The sequence below is a fragment of the Seriola lalandi genome, unplaced genomic scaffold, assembly GCF_002814215.2.
Source record: "Seriola lalandi dorsalis isolate HSWRI2012SDOR001 ecotype SW California unplaced genomic scaffold, Sedor1 jcf7180002054907, whole genome shotgun sequence".
Taxonomy (NCBI): Eukaryota; Metazoa; Chordata; class Actinopteri; order Carangiformes; family Carangidae; genus Seriola; species Seriola lalandi.
The window spans coordinates 1575441-1589692 of record NW_019525459.1 but is presented as its reverse complement, the minus strand read 5'-3'; the positions used below and the strand labels follow the sequence as shown (position 1 = coordinate 1589692).

At 41.7% G+C, this 14252-nt stretch overlaps 1 protein-coding gene across 5 annotated transcripts in view; it reads left to right on the top strand.

Annotated features, from left to right (window-relative positions):
- Positions 1 to 14252, top strand: part of hspa12a (heat shock protein family A (Hsp70) member 12A) — a 52852-nt gene that overhangs the window by 11373 nt on the left and 27227 nt on the right. For 3 of the 5 annotated variants that reach the window (XM_087169694.1, XM_087169697.1, XM_087169696.1), the window contains exons 2-6: positions 2799 to 2875; positions 3877 to 4004; positions 8619 to 8805; positions 10068 to 10172; positions 10480 to 10596. In XM_087169694.1, coding sequence (XP_087025820.1) covers positions 2799 to 2875; positions 3877 to 4004; positions 8619 to 8805; positions 10068 to 10172; positions 10480 to 10596 — 614 coding nt within the window. The remainder of the gene's footprint in view (positions 1 to 2798; positions 2876 to 3876; positions 4005 to 8618; positions 8806 to 10067; positions 10173 to 10479; positions 10597 to 14252) is intronic. The other 2 variants (XM_087169695.1, XM_023430603.2) reach the window with 1 other exon arrangement.

The window sequence follows — 14252 nt, the reverse complement described above, 5'->3', positions numbered from 1 at the left end:
GCGGCGTCTACCAGCAGTACGACGGAGCGTGTGGAGCAACACGCGGCAAAAAAGGCTCGTACACGGTCCTCCAGAGTTTGGGAATACTTTAATCTTGACACCAACAGTGCGGTAGTCTGCTGACTCTGCAAAGTGCATCTGGCATATCTCTCATGCACGACAGTCATGCACGAGCACATAAAGAGGAAACACCCTGGTGCAGCGAGTCAAGATGTTGGACGGGGCAAATTGTTATATTAAATGAGTAACTGGAAAATAATTTCAATAAAATTACTGTTAGGTTAATAAAAAAAAAATCGTTAGATTAGTCGAATAATCGAAAAAATAATCGCTAGATTAATCGTTTGGGACAGCCCTAATATGTATTTTGTGTAGGAAAATCACCTCTGACAAACAGGGGTGTAGTGTGGATGAAAAATTGGTCCAGGACTTTGACTCTGACTGGCCCCCCCCAAACCCACCTGGAGACAACATCACATTCAGCCTGTCACACGTTATATCAAACAGTAACATGAATTATACTCCTAGTTTTGTAATGTTATAGTTAAAATGTTCTTTACACCGTTCAGTTACAGATGATTTTATTACTGTACAAACACCAACTACAACAACACAGTGACAGAAATAGTAAGTGAGGTCAGACTCTTCAGACTCTGTATGACTTAGTTAGTTAGTAACTAGAGAGTGTGGGGTTAAGGTTCAGACTAGACGCTACAGCAGTAAACACAGCAGTAGACATTTTAATACTAGTGGTAGAGATGCACTGATCGGTTTTCAGTATGATCAGCTGTGATCAGTCTCAGATAAACGATTCTGTGCCGCTCGAATTTACACTCATGCCACATCATGGTTCAAGTCACACACACAAAAATGACGTGAAGCCTAAGCACCATACACAGTATTCATTTGTGTGAGTTCCCCTCTACTTAGTTTTTGTATTGGGTTAGAAGTGGGATTGAAAGTTGTCATTCACAGCACATTGCTGCGCGTTCAGAAAGTAATGAAATTTCTTATTACATGGAGGTAAACAAAGTCAGCTCGCACAATGGAAGAGAATGGCTTAGCCAAAGCTCTGTAATACAGCACTTAAGATACTATTTACTACAAGAGCAATCACTTTACTTCTCTAATTGTGATTAGATTTTTATGGCCATTGTGTGGAATAAAAAGTCAAGGTTGTAAAGGTGATTTTGGGAATGGGCTACTGGGGCCATGGAAAGATAGGCTGCATGGTGGTTAGATGGAGTCTAGCCACAGGTGGTCTGTAATTCTGCACCGTAATTGCCTGGCAAAGTGTATTATGGGTCTTCAGACCACTCATCCACTCCATAGGGGTGGACAAGAAAAAAGGATGAGTGAAGCGGAAAAATAGGATGGATAACATGATGTCCTGTCGTGAGACAAATCTGCCAGACACTTACAATACGTCGAGGGAGTATTATTATTGTGTGGATTCAAAGAACACTTTCTGTGAACGCTATTAAGCCTGACTAATGAAAATGATGGTAGCGAATGGAGAGATAATCTCCAATTCAATTGAAGTGTCATTGTGTTTTAAAGACAGGTGCGACAGACGGTTTCTGCTGTTTGAATAAAGTGGACGTCGTCAGTCTGCAGCTCTTCACCAGAAGAGTCGGTGTCTTCACAGGCTGCCAGTTCTCAGAGCTCAGGGACAGAACCTCTGGAATCAAGTGGTGTCCAGCCTCTGGTTCTGGGCCAATGTGGCTGTGCTAGCAGCACCCACTGTCCTCCCAGCACCTCATAATAGCTCCACAGTGTTGTTTCTCTCTTGCCATTCATTCCATCCAAAAGGCTCGTTATAAAAACCTGTCAGCTTCAGGGATCAGACTGTGGACCAAGAGCATGTTTAGCCACCCAACCAATCAGCTTCCATCACAGCTTGCATCTAATTTCAGAACTGATTCTATCATTTAACCATTTTTCAACCAAAAATGTCACATATTCTCTGGTTTCACCATTAATATACTATTTAGAGGGTAAACAGGGTATATTTTTATTTTTTAAAGACAGAATATTTTACTCCGCTTTCATCTCCTCACATCTCAACTACTGCAACAGCCTCTTCACCTGCCTCAACCTACGAACTATGAATCAGCTCCAGCTGTACAGAACTCAACAAGATCCAAGAGAAATGAAGTAGCCTCCTTGCACTGGCTCCCAGAATGTTTTAAAGCTCTCGAGGCCTCTCTCCATGTTATATATCTAAACTCTTAATTGCATATGAACCAGTTGGCAGGCTGAGATCCTCTGGCAGAGGTCTTCTGGTTGTTCCCGAGAGGTGACAGAGCGTTCGCAGTCAGAGCCCAACTCTAGAACAATTGCCTGAGGAAATGAGCTCAGCAGAGTCAGAGCTTTCTTTTAAAAATCTAAAACAGACTTTTCTCAAAGAGCTTTTCCTGATTTGAGTTTATTTTATTGACTGTCCTCATGACTGGATTCTAATAGATTTTTACTAGTGACAGTGTTATTAGTTCTGTCTTTATTGACTGTGCTGGTTGCTTGACTCTTAGAGTGTTATTGATTCATTGATTGTTTTCGATTGCCCTCTCTCTGGTGACACTGCATTTGGTTGTATTTGTACTTTAGTGTAAAAATACTGTAACTGCTTCAATGATCTGCCTGTTTCAACTCTGTTGCCTTGTTGGACCTGCATGTCTCATTCTGCGTAAAATAAAGATTATTGTAATTATTATTATTATCATTATTCAAGCTGAAAATCCTTTAAAGGCAGAGTGTGTGACGCTGACTTGAATATGTTTGTTTGTCTTTCTCTACAGATGCGATGGCCAATCCTTCTCCAGCAAAGAGCATGGGTGACCCTGGAATCACTCCACTGTCTCCTTCCCACATTCAGGTGACTCAGCTCTTTCATACACACACACTCATTTCTGTACCTATTGTTAGTCTGGGTGGGTGTAGATCCTTACCCTTATTAGTATTTATTTCACCCAGCCTGGTTCCATCTCTAGTTAGTGACTGAGAGGTCAATAACAGGACAGTCACTATGTCCATATATTGTAGTTTATCTATGCTGCAGAAGGAGTTATTTTCCCTCCATGGTGTGAAAAATCAGAGTCAAGTCAAGTCAATTTTTATTTGTATAGCGCCAATCTCAAGGCACTTTCCAAATAGAGCAGGTCTAGACCTTCTCTTTATAATATTATTTACAGAGACTCAACAATTCCCACCAAGAGCAAGCACTAGGCAACAGTGGCAAGGAGAGAGAGAGAGAGAGAGCAAGAGAGAGCACAGAGGAGGCTGCTCAGTGCTCATTATGCCTCTCATTGTTTCCTCTTCCTTACTCTTCTATCTTACATAACAGTGTTCAGAGGATCACAGCAGAAACCTGCAGAACTACAGAAGAAACCTACTGTCTGTACCAGTGACTTCTCCGCCACTATGTCACAACATGGTTTAGATCATGATTATGTTTCTCATACTGTACAGCTGACCAGGGCCAGACATGCAGGAACCAGCTGTACATATTATCTCAGTGTATCTCATATTATCTCAGTATTATCTCAGTTGCTGCGTGTGTGTCTGTCTTTGTGTTAAGCTGTATGAAATGTTTGATGTTATCGATCTGTTCGATTGTTCTTCTGTGTTCGCTTTGGAACTGTTGCTGATGTGGATGAAATTGTTCCAGTTTAGATTGAATGTGTGTGTGTAAGAGAGAGAGAGAGAGAGAGAGAGCTCGTTTACCATTTTCATAGGGTCAGGGTGAGTCATTCAGCTGTCCCCACACATATAGTAAGATGAGGATATTTGTGTGTGTGTGTGCGTGCATGTGTGTGAGAGAGAGATAATATGTGACCACGTGTCCTGACCCTCTCACACTGTGTGCTCTCTCTGCAGCAGACTGACACTGACCAGGTCGAGTCACAGCTGTCCTTTGTGGTGGTGGTTGCTATTGACTTTGGCACCACGTCCAGTGGTTATGCTTACGCCTTCACCAAGGAGCCAGAGTGCATCCACACCATGAGGTGAGCCAGACACTTAGTGAGGAGAAGTGTGGGGTGATGTTGGGGTGATGGTGGTCTACCTGGAAGGTGTTTTGCTTTGCTTAAGACATTTGTTGGTATGTCAAACTATTCCCTCTTCATGTCGGTCACAGTCTGACTCTATGATCTCATCGTGGTACCAGCTGTACTAATATATTTTATGTACCACTACTGACACTACTACATTCATCTGCTGAGGTGTTGAGAGCACACTTGAGCCTCTGAAATTCTTGGTTGACATTTTTGTGAATATTACTTGGCCTTGTAAATTCAGAATCATAATTTATATACATGTACATTCGCTTGGTTCCACTTTATAAATCTCACTCATTGAGAAATTGGACAGGTGTGCATCAGCCTCATTTCACTCCCACAATAACTGGATGAAGACTCTCCCTTAATCAATCAGTTTGTAGAAAAAACACTGTCTCCACCAAAGGTGATCAGACACAGAGAAGAACGACGAGGAAGAAGAACAATCTCACTGATTGTGAAACTGGGGTAAAAACCTGCATCAGTTTACTTTAGTACAATCACTCTAATGTAAAGTCCTGTTTTACTCTGAGTAAAAGTATTAGACTGAGTTTGCTTCATTTATTGGAACTAAAGAGTCTTAATGAGGCTCCACAGGCTCTAACACTGTGATCAGTATATATTAGTTCATGTCATTAGAAGAAGTCTTCACACACTGTTTCAGCTCCACTGTTAATGTGTGAACAAGAACAACACAATGATCTGAATTGATTGTGAATGAACAGATTGTGTTAGTTCATTATTTTAAGTTGGACAAGGATCAGATCATGTTTTGAGAAATTTATACATAAATGCAGATAATTCCAGAGGGTTCCCTTATTTTTTCTGTTGTACCATCCCTGGCTGAAGTGTCTCCAGATATACTCAGTCAGCACAGACTAGCTAAGTTGTTCTACAGTTGCTTGTGTGTAGACTTAACTAACATTTGAAGACTTTGGCTTTTTGTGTTAAATAAAAAAGATTTGTGGGAAATTATGTTAATATTGCTTGGAAATAAGTTATGGAAAAAAGTATTGTTTTGGTACTGTTTTAGTATCAGGTGTCCTATTGAGCACAGAAACCCCTGTAGTGAGACAGGCCGATATAAAAACACTACATTATGATTTAGTATGGAAGATATGGATACATTGTGTCTGAAGTGATAAATGTGGTGAGGGTGTTTTAGTCTTTACTCTTTGGCATAATAATAATATATGCTAATATATGACATTATAATTAATTGAAAGTATTGAGCTTTCGTCTGTCTGGTGCTGATATTGCTGAGTTTGTTGTAATTCAGGGCTAGAAGCCTGAGAGTGGTGTAACCCCTCAGGTTGACTCTGTTGCCCTCAGTACCAGGCTCCACAGGGGTTCACAACTTCCATCCCACCACAGGCTGACAGGTGTTTAAGTTGACCTGCTTGTGTGTGATGCTTAACATTCCTGGAATTGCTGTTAAAGCTGCACCATCATGTTACCATCATGACTTCATGTTACAATCCATTTGTCTAGAACTGCACGATATGCAAAAAAGAAAAATCATATTGGGATTATTTTGGCAGATTTCAGTTAGAATGGTTGTTTTTTCATTTCATTTTCATTTTTAAAAAATGATGATGTAAATTTTATTGGGTCTTGTACCAAACAAACATGTTCCTTTATGTCTGGAGAATATGATATGTAGGCTCAGGCGTCTTTGTAGCACCACAACACTGATGGTGCTAACAATGCACAACAATGTGACACATTTTACCTTTATGATAGAAATTGCCCCTCCTGTGAGTTTTTGCAGCTCCTGTGATTTGGATATTGCACTTGACCATATTGCGATTTCGATTGTATTTCAATCCTCTGGGGGCTAACCTATAGCATGCATGTCCCACAAATAAAGCAAAGCTGTATTGTCAAACACATTCAGTGAACACACACTGATGATGTGAAACCACCAGTAGACCTTTAACATACGCACACAACTCCTGTACTTTACTTCCAACCCACCAGGTAGGTGAGGGTTTCTCTCTCTGGTCATCACTACATACTGTATGGCACTTTTGCGCCAGATTACCAGGGCAACAAAATGCATAGTTTTTTTTTTAGTTTTTTTTTACAATCAGTGTGTTTAAGATCAACGTCACTCTCTATTTCACCTTGAACATGACCCCTACCCCTGCAGTGACCCAATATGCCTTAGTATTATGGCTTTAGTATGACAGAGGCAGGTCAGTGCAGTCATGACAGGCGTAGTAGGACACAGGTGAAGCACATCAGAGGCGGGCAGAGAAGCACAAAGCGAGAAAGCTGAACAAAGACAGGAAGTAAATCTTCAACAGACACACAAGGTAAGCAATATCAAAATAAAACAGGAAATAATAAACACAGTCCAAACAAATAGTCACTAACAGGACAGGTCAAAGCCATACTTCTCAAGCACCTTCCATAAACACTGTAATTATTCTGCATCCAGTGACAGCACAGGGTGTAACACAGGAAGTAATCTGTAATCAGTGTTTTCCCTCGCCAAACAGGACTTTATAAAACTGGTTTTAATGCGTCTAGATCCTGGGGGCCAAGACTGTGGCGTACACCTTCACCTCGCGTAAAACTCTTCAGGAATCTATAGCTACTACATAGAGTGGTGTTCTGCACAGTGTACTGCTACTACAGACTAAAAACACTGGATCACACAGAAACACACACTGAACCGAGAGAAAACCGATAGCAGAATCAGAACAGTTATAAGAATCTAGCAGCGTCAGTGCCAAGATCAATAAAACATGGAGTTTCGGGATTGTCTAACCCTTACCACTACAACAACGACATAAAGTTTGTTGTGAAATCGTACACAGGACAGGATTTTAGATGGAAATGTAGCCACGAAGTCCATAATGTTCATTAGCTAAAAGCTGTCACATCAAGTTTCTACCAGATCTCCAGAATTAGTCCTTTACACATCAGGTGCTCTCAGTGAGATGACCTCCATAATCCCATCATGCATTTCTCCCAAGGAACACATAACACCAAATATAGCTGCAAGTGGCAATGAGGGGTTTCTAACCTTGTTGCGTTCAACAGCAGTGACAAGCGGGTTTCAGGCAAAGTCACTGCAGCTGGTTGAATTTTCTTTAAAGAAGGAGTCACACATTTACTCCCCCTTTGAGCTTAGAGCCCTAAGAATAGCTGACCTCCATTTGTCCAGAAATACTGTGGTAGCACAATTAGCCTAGAAGCTGAGTTCACACGGCTCTCCTCAGAGAACTGAGGGACTCGGTTGAACCCAATCAAAGTGTTAAACAGATGCAGTACTTAGTGCTTACACCAAGGTCTCCTACTGCTCTGAAGCTGCAGTGATGTCCCTCACTGTCAGTCACTTTAGATAAAAGCATCTGACAGATGAGTCAATGTAAATGTGTTGTCAGCTTATATGAGAATATCATGAATTAGAATGAACTGAAATGAGTTCTGACTCTGCATATATCTCTGAGCAGCACACAGGAGACAGATGTGCCTGAGGAATTCCAGGCAACCATCCCCCACCCCCTCTGAAGGACCAGTTCCTCTCTCACAGCTGTAAGTTAGCTGTGAGGACATTTGTTGCTCTGAGCAGGACACCAGACCTGTCCCCCTGTTTATTTAAAGATAGATCAAAGCTTCTTGGAAAAGGCAGAAGAAAAGATCAAATTAACAAATAACTGCTAATGGCCCTGGAGGGTCGCACTGGAGATTCCACAGGGCCCTCCAACAGCAGGGGGCTGCTGCCCTGCCTTGACCAGAACCCCCCTTCAGTTCACATGGACTTTTATAGAAGAGTATTTTAGCAAAGGTTTTCAGCAAACCAGTCCCATATCACTGCTGGATGGACAAAATGAAGGATCTGTCTGTGACTGGACATATGTTCACTCTTGACAGTGAAGCTCCCCCTCCCCGTGACTCCCCCTCCTCACCTCCTCCAAACAGAGAACATGTGTGATCTAATGCCATGACTTTATCATTGTTCTTATTGTTTTTATGTGTACACTTGTTTTCTTACTTGTATTAGATATTTTCTATCATTTATAGTTGAATGTCTGAACATGTGTTAATGTTTCCATGACCATTAGAGATGAATATGTTATGTTTGATCTCCTTGGAATCACCTGATCATCAGCACGACATCTTTATTCCTTTCAACTGATCAATAACAAAATACGGTTACAGTTAGTTACAGAATCTTCATCTACATCATCATCATCATCTTCTGCCATGCTGAATCAGCCGTCACACAAGTCTCTCCCTTTCTGCTAACCAGGTGGAAACCTGATTCTAAATTGACCACCACTGTTACCAGCTGGTCGCATCAGTTTGGTTCACTCACCTGTTGCATATTTCCCCTGTAACTCTGGATTTGTGTTGTTGTTGTTGTGTCAGTCATTCTGTTACTTCTGACTGTCAGTCACTTTATGTATCTGATCTTTTGTTGTGTTGTCTTAAAGTTAGTTTGTGTATTAGACACACTCTGGACCCACTGCCCCAGCTTGATTAACACAAAAGCAGAAATCACACATGTATTGTTCATGTATTGATATTGACTGACTTGCCTCCTCCTAGGCGTTGGGAAGGTGGAGACCCTGGTGTGTCCAATCAGAAGACTCCAACCACAATTCTGCTGACTCCAGACAGGAAGTTCCACAGTTTTGGCTACGCAGCTCGTGACTTCTACCACGACTTAGACCCCAGCGAGTCCAAACACTGGCTCTACCTAGAAAAATTCAAAATGAAACTCCACACCACTGCAGTAAGGACACAGACACACACACAGTGAATACATGCACAACACTTCTTCTTCCTCTTGCACATATGCTGACTCTCTCTATTCTTTGCCTTGGTGGAGGCATCTCTGCCAGTGGCTGTGGCTTTACTGTCTCCATCAGCACTTCTTCTGTGTCTGCTCTGGTGTTTAATTAGACACATGGCCTCAGTATGATAACACTATGTTAGCCTGGAAAACTCAGAGCTCGCCCAGTTACCAGTTTTCATCCAACCACAATAAACATGTTATAGTAGTAGTAATTATAGCAACATATTTTTGCATAAAGCTGAAGATAATGTTGTAAATGCTGTTCATTTCATGACTCACTGAGTGTCCTAAATTTAAAATTGCCAAATTAATAATCTGAAGCCTCTTGTTGACCCCTAGATTCCCCCATGGTTTTTACAACCCATAATATGAACGTGTTGGAAAAAAGGAACAAAATGTATGTTTTTTCTTGAGGGTTGGGCAGGTGAGGGGCTTATCTGGTCACTGTCTATGTGGGAACTAATTTCATAACAGTTGCATTATGAAATGTTTTGTGAGCGAAGTTGACACTGAAAGGTTAAGGCTGACAACAATCTATATTTTATTTTCTATATTAATATCAAATACTAAACATTTAAAAAATCTTATATTTAGATTAGGGATGCCCTGATTGATCGGCCGCCGATCATGATTGGATGATTTTCGTTAAAAATGCGTGATCTGTAGATAGATCTGAATTAATGTGAATGTCACCGATCATCTTAATACCGATCACCTGTGGTTAATACTCCGGTGTCTGCGGCTGAGAGAAGCACTGTGTGCTGTGTTGTGTAGTCCCGCCTCCAACCTTGTTCGCGACAGGTGACCAAAACAAAACCACATGTCGGCCGTGTGGAAAGTGTGGAAATGTGTGAGACTAATAGAACATACGCCATCTGCAATGAGTCATACTGTTGCACTAGATGACATGTTCCCTCAGTAACATGAACACACACCGTAGTTTATTTTGACTCGTTCGCTCTTTAGCGGGGTGATGGGGGTAGAGCAAAGGTCAGGGGGCCACAAAAGCCATTAGGAATGGCTTTGACCATGAATGACCATGCCATTAAAAAATACAAATAATAATATACTTATACTTACTTAGAGTATCACATATCTACAGTTTGTCAGATACCCCCACTGTAATGAATGAATCTTGTGTACTTTTCTTCTTCACCAGTGGTTTTATTCAACTCAGTGTCTTTTATCTGTGCCATCAGAATTTGTCCATTGACACTGACCTCCACGCAGCCAATGGGAAGCGAGTGAAAGCTCTGGATATCTTTGCATATGCATTGGCCTTCTTTAAGGAGCAAGCTCTCAAGGTAACATACCTGTGTCAGCGCTACATTTTCTGTTGTATTACATATGCAGTATATTTTCATATTTGGTTTATATTCTATAACTGTGTTTTTTTGGCCCAATCTGAAGCCAGTCTAGCTACTTACATCATTTTAATAAAGCATATGAATTGCTCAACAAACATTTAATCCATAAAAAGGCGACTGGTAGCACTGACCCAGTAATTACTTGTTCTGACTCTAAAACCACTTTACCATGATAGTCTGAGCCCCAAGTGTGACACTTACCTGCCAATGAGTGTAAAAACCAGTCTGAATGTTCACTCTACAGGAGCTGAGTGATCAGACAGGTGGGGAGTTTGACAACAATGATGTGAGATGGGTGATCACGGTTCCTGCCATCTGGAAAATGCCTGCAAAGCAGTTCATGAGGGAAGCTGCCTATAAGGTAGGCTGAGACGCTTCAGTCACATCTACACTCTCACACTCATTTCCTGTTTCCAGCATCTGTAGTTTGCAAACCGCTGATTTCTAAGTCTTGAAGGAGGAGAGAGAGATGGATGGTGAGTGCCACTCACACATATAAAGTCAGTGACCTCCAGACTGTGTAGGAGGACACTGAGGGAGTCAGACAGAGATCAACATAGAGACACTGTTCAGACCTGTTCATACAGAATATTTTACTATTTCAAATGGATAAATTTTTATTTCACTGTAGAGCTGTGAGCAAAGCAATAATTCACTTAAACCCTTGCCCCATGCTCTTTAGCCCCTTTTCCACTGGTCAAAAAACTCACTGATAAGGCTTTTATCTGCAGTGTAAAAGGGTTCAATCAGCATTCACACCCGGGTCAAATGACTCGGCAGTAGAAGCAGGTACTTATCGGTTCTGGCTCCAATCGACATTGATGTAAACTCAACAACCGGTTGAACTCGCTGATTCTCATCCCCTTTTCTGCTGTAACGTCTTCAGCGCTCAGACGTTGATGACAGATCTGTCACCCTAGTTTAAGGCTAAGATGAATTTGTCTCCACTGGGGCTCCTCTATGTCACTCATTACAGATTACAGTAAAGAACACATTGGTTGTGGAGGGGTCCATGTCAGTGAATGTATAGTCTACCACAGTATATGCAAGAGCTGAGGAGTAAATCTTCATAAAGAGCCCTCTCTGAGCCTACCATTAACTATGTACAGGCCTAAGGTAGAGACTACAGAGACGCACCAACTCCCTGCAACTGTGATGGTAATGGTTGGTGTGGTAAACAGGGGGGACTGACCAAACACGTGATTGTTGCCTTGTGGGTCAATGACATCAGGTTGAGTGCCTGTTCTTCAATTCAGCTCTCCCGTTAGAAGAACATTTCCCTGGGCCTGGAAGCAGGTGATTTCTGAATGGAGAGTTTCTTCAAAGGAGAGAAGCTTGTTTGTGTCTGAGAATCTCTAATTGCAGCCAGTCAACAGGACCACCCGTGGGCCCTGCTTTCAGGCTGTGTGGAGGGAAGCTGTGATGGGCAGAGCTGTTGGCAGCTGGCTGTATGAATGGATCAGGAGGTGCCAGGATTTTGTCATTCTGTGTGCAGAGCAGAGAGAGTTGGGTTTGGGACACTTTCATTGTGGGGACTTAGGAGAGCAGGTGTGTCAGGTGTTGGACTTGCCTGGTGAATCTTTCTCTGTTCTCAGCATTCTTTTGTACTTTGGCCAACTGAGCACAGAGCACACTGTCCTCCTGTCTGAGATACTTTGAGGGCTATTTTGAAAAACATGCCTCTTTTCTACATCCGAGTTTATGATTAGAAGCTCATGGACATAGCCTCAGTGACTGCTCAGAGTGAGGTGCTCATCATTGTCAAAGAGGTCTCTCTCTCTCTCTCTCTCTCTGTTTCTTTCTATCTCTCTCCCTAGTTTTATTCTTCTTATACTTATATTACCTGTTTAGGACTCAATAGCTGCCATTTTTAAATACTCTGAGGCTCCTATCTTGGTGGCAACAGTTTTCTGGTGGTCCAGTACCCTGCATGCAGTAACTCTTCCAATCCCTTATCTGCAGGTGTCTCTCTTTTTTTAAGGAATCAGAATCAGGTGGTGTGACAAATGGCCACTGCCCTGACTGTCCTGCCCTTGTTAGAGGAAAAAAGGTCCAGGTCCAGGCCAGAGTCTGAGTCTAGAAATCTTTACCAACACTTAACTTTCTCCAAAAATGCTCTTTTACTGGAGTCAAAAAAGATTCTAAAAATAAGTCACTGGAGATGGTCAGATCCAATGCAATAGAAATGATTCTTTCAAAAGAACAAAAGCGAGATGAGATCCAGATCCAAACTGAAGACAGAGTGCCTGTGCAACATCATATGTAGTTCCTTCTATGTGGATTCTCCACCTATTTTCTAAAGCCAACCTATCAACCTGGGAACCTGAGGATAGATATCCTCAACCTGGGCCTTGCTACACCATTACTCCCAGGGCCTTCAGACCATTTTTTTTTAACTTTATTTCCTCCAGGTTCCATTCTATAACAATCCTACTTCAGTAAAGGCTGGTTCACTTACATATCTGACCTCAGTTGTGAATATAGCTATTTCATTGGATTATATAAGTTTAACATTCAGTATATTAATAATGCATAGTATATTTTATTGAACATTAACTACAACATTTCCCCCCTTTGGGACTAACTAGTCACACATTCACACATTATCAAGACAATGGTCCATACATAATGACAGGTTCAAACATAAACATATAAAGGATTGCAAATGGGTCCTGTATTATCATTCTTACTTGTTACAAAACCTCACACATTGTGACATAGTTAAGGGTTATGCAGGAGGCTTGCCAAACACATTTGGCAAACTTGGATAATTGAAATTGTCATTTAAATTGTCTACACTCCCGGATCTGATTCGGTACACATCACAGCAAATGGTTATTTTAGATCCAGAAGGAATATAAATTTAACAGTCAGTGCAAATTCAAAAACATGCATAATACTTAGTGTGTATACTCTCAGTTCAAACATAGTGTTCATTAAACATTGTGCTCTTTATGTGCTTTTCAAACATACTACTCTATGTAATTTTCAAACATAACACTCTTTATGTGCTCACTAATCTATTGTTGGAAGTGGTGGTTCTGGCTGTTGGACTGGCATCTTGCCTCGGAGCAACTGGTACAGTACTGAAGGCTTTGGTGGAGGTGGTGTCAATGGGAGTGTAGTGGGTCCTCCTTGGACTGGAACTGCATATCCTGAGGCAGTTGGTTGCTTCCCGTACTGAGTCCTGGGGCTTCTGACCATGTCATTAGTACACTTTGTTAAACAACCTTCAGTATAGTCCATGTAATATGAAATTGCATGACTTTCCCCTGCTAATGCATAGTTATTCAACTGTCCTTGTTTTATGATTGATTTTAAGTCTCCATAATTTTGTATTAAGACCCCGTATATTAGCAAAACTATAATCTGTGTTCCTAATCTCCATAATGTATTTCCTCCTGTTACTCTGTCTCTGTTCCTGCTGGTCCTGCAGAGTCTGATTCTGCGGGGCTCGTGAGTTCATCCTCTGTGTCTGATCCACTCCTCTGCCTTGCTGCTAATGATCCACCCCTTGGTGTTTTGTCACCAGCCCGTCTGGCAGCCAGTCTCTGATATCATCTTGTTGTTTATGGGGCAGTTCGACAGTCCCCTTCATGAGACTGTCTAGCTCCCTCCTGGGCGGTGTCACCGTCCCTTTCAAGTCCAGGATATGCCCTCATTCTGTCGGCTTCAAGTGTTCTTTCTGGGTCGTCTGCGGCAGTGGTTAAGAAGGAACCAAACCTTCTTACCTTAATCCTTTAGGGATGTTGGTGTTGCTAAGATGACCTTAAAGGGGTCTTTCACACCTGGGTTGGTCCCACTTTCTTTTGAATACCTTAACGTATATCCACTCTCCTGGGTGTATCTTCAGCAATTGGCCTGGAATGGCAGCTTCCCTCTCCTTTGTGGCACCTTTCATCTATTAGAAGATAACTTTATGTATATGTTAGATGCTGTACATAACTGGTTAACTCTTTTTCTAACTGTTCAAGCGGAGGACTCTCATACGGGCCGCTAAGATATGGCACAGGCATT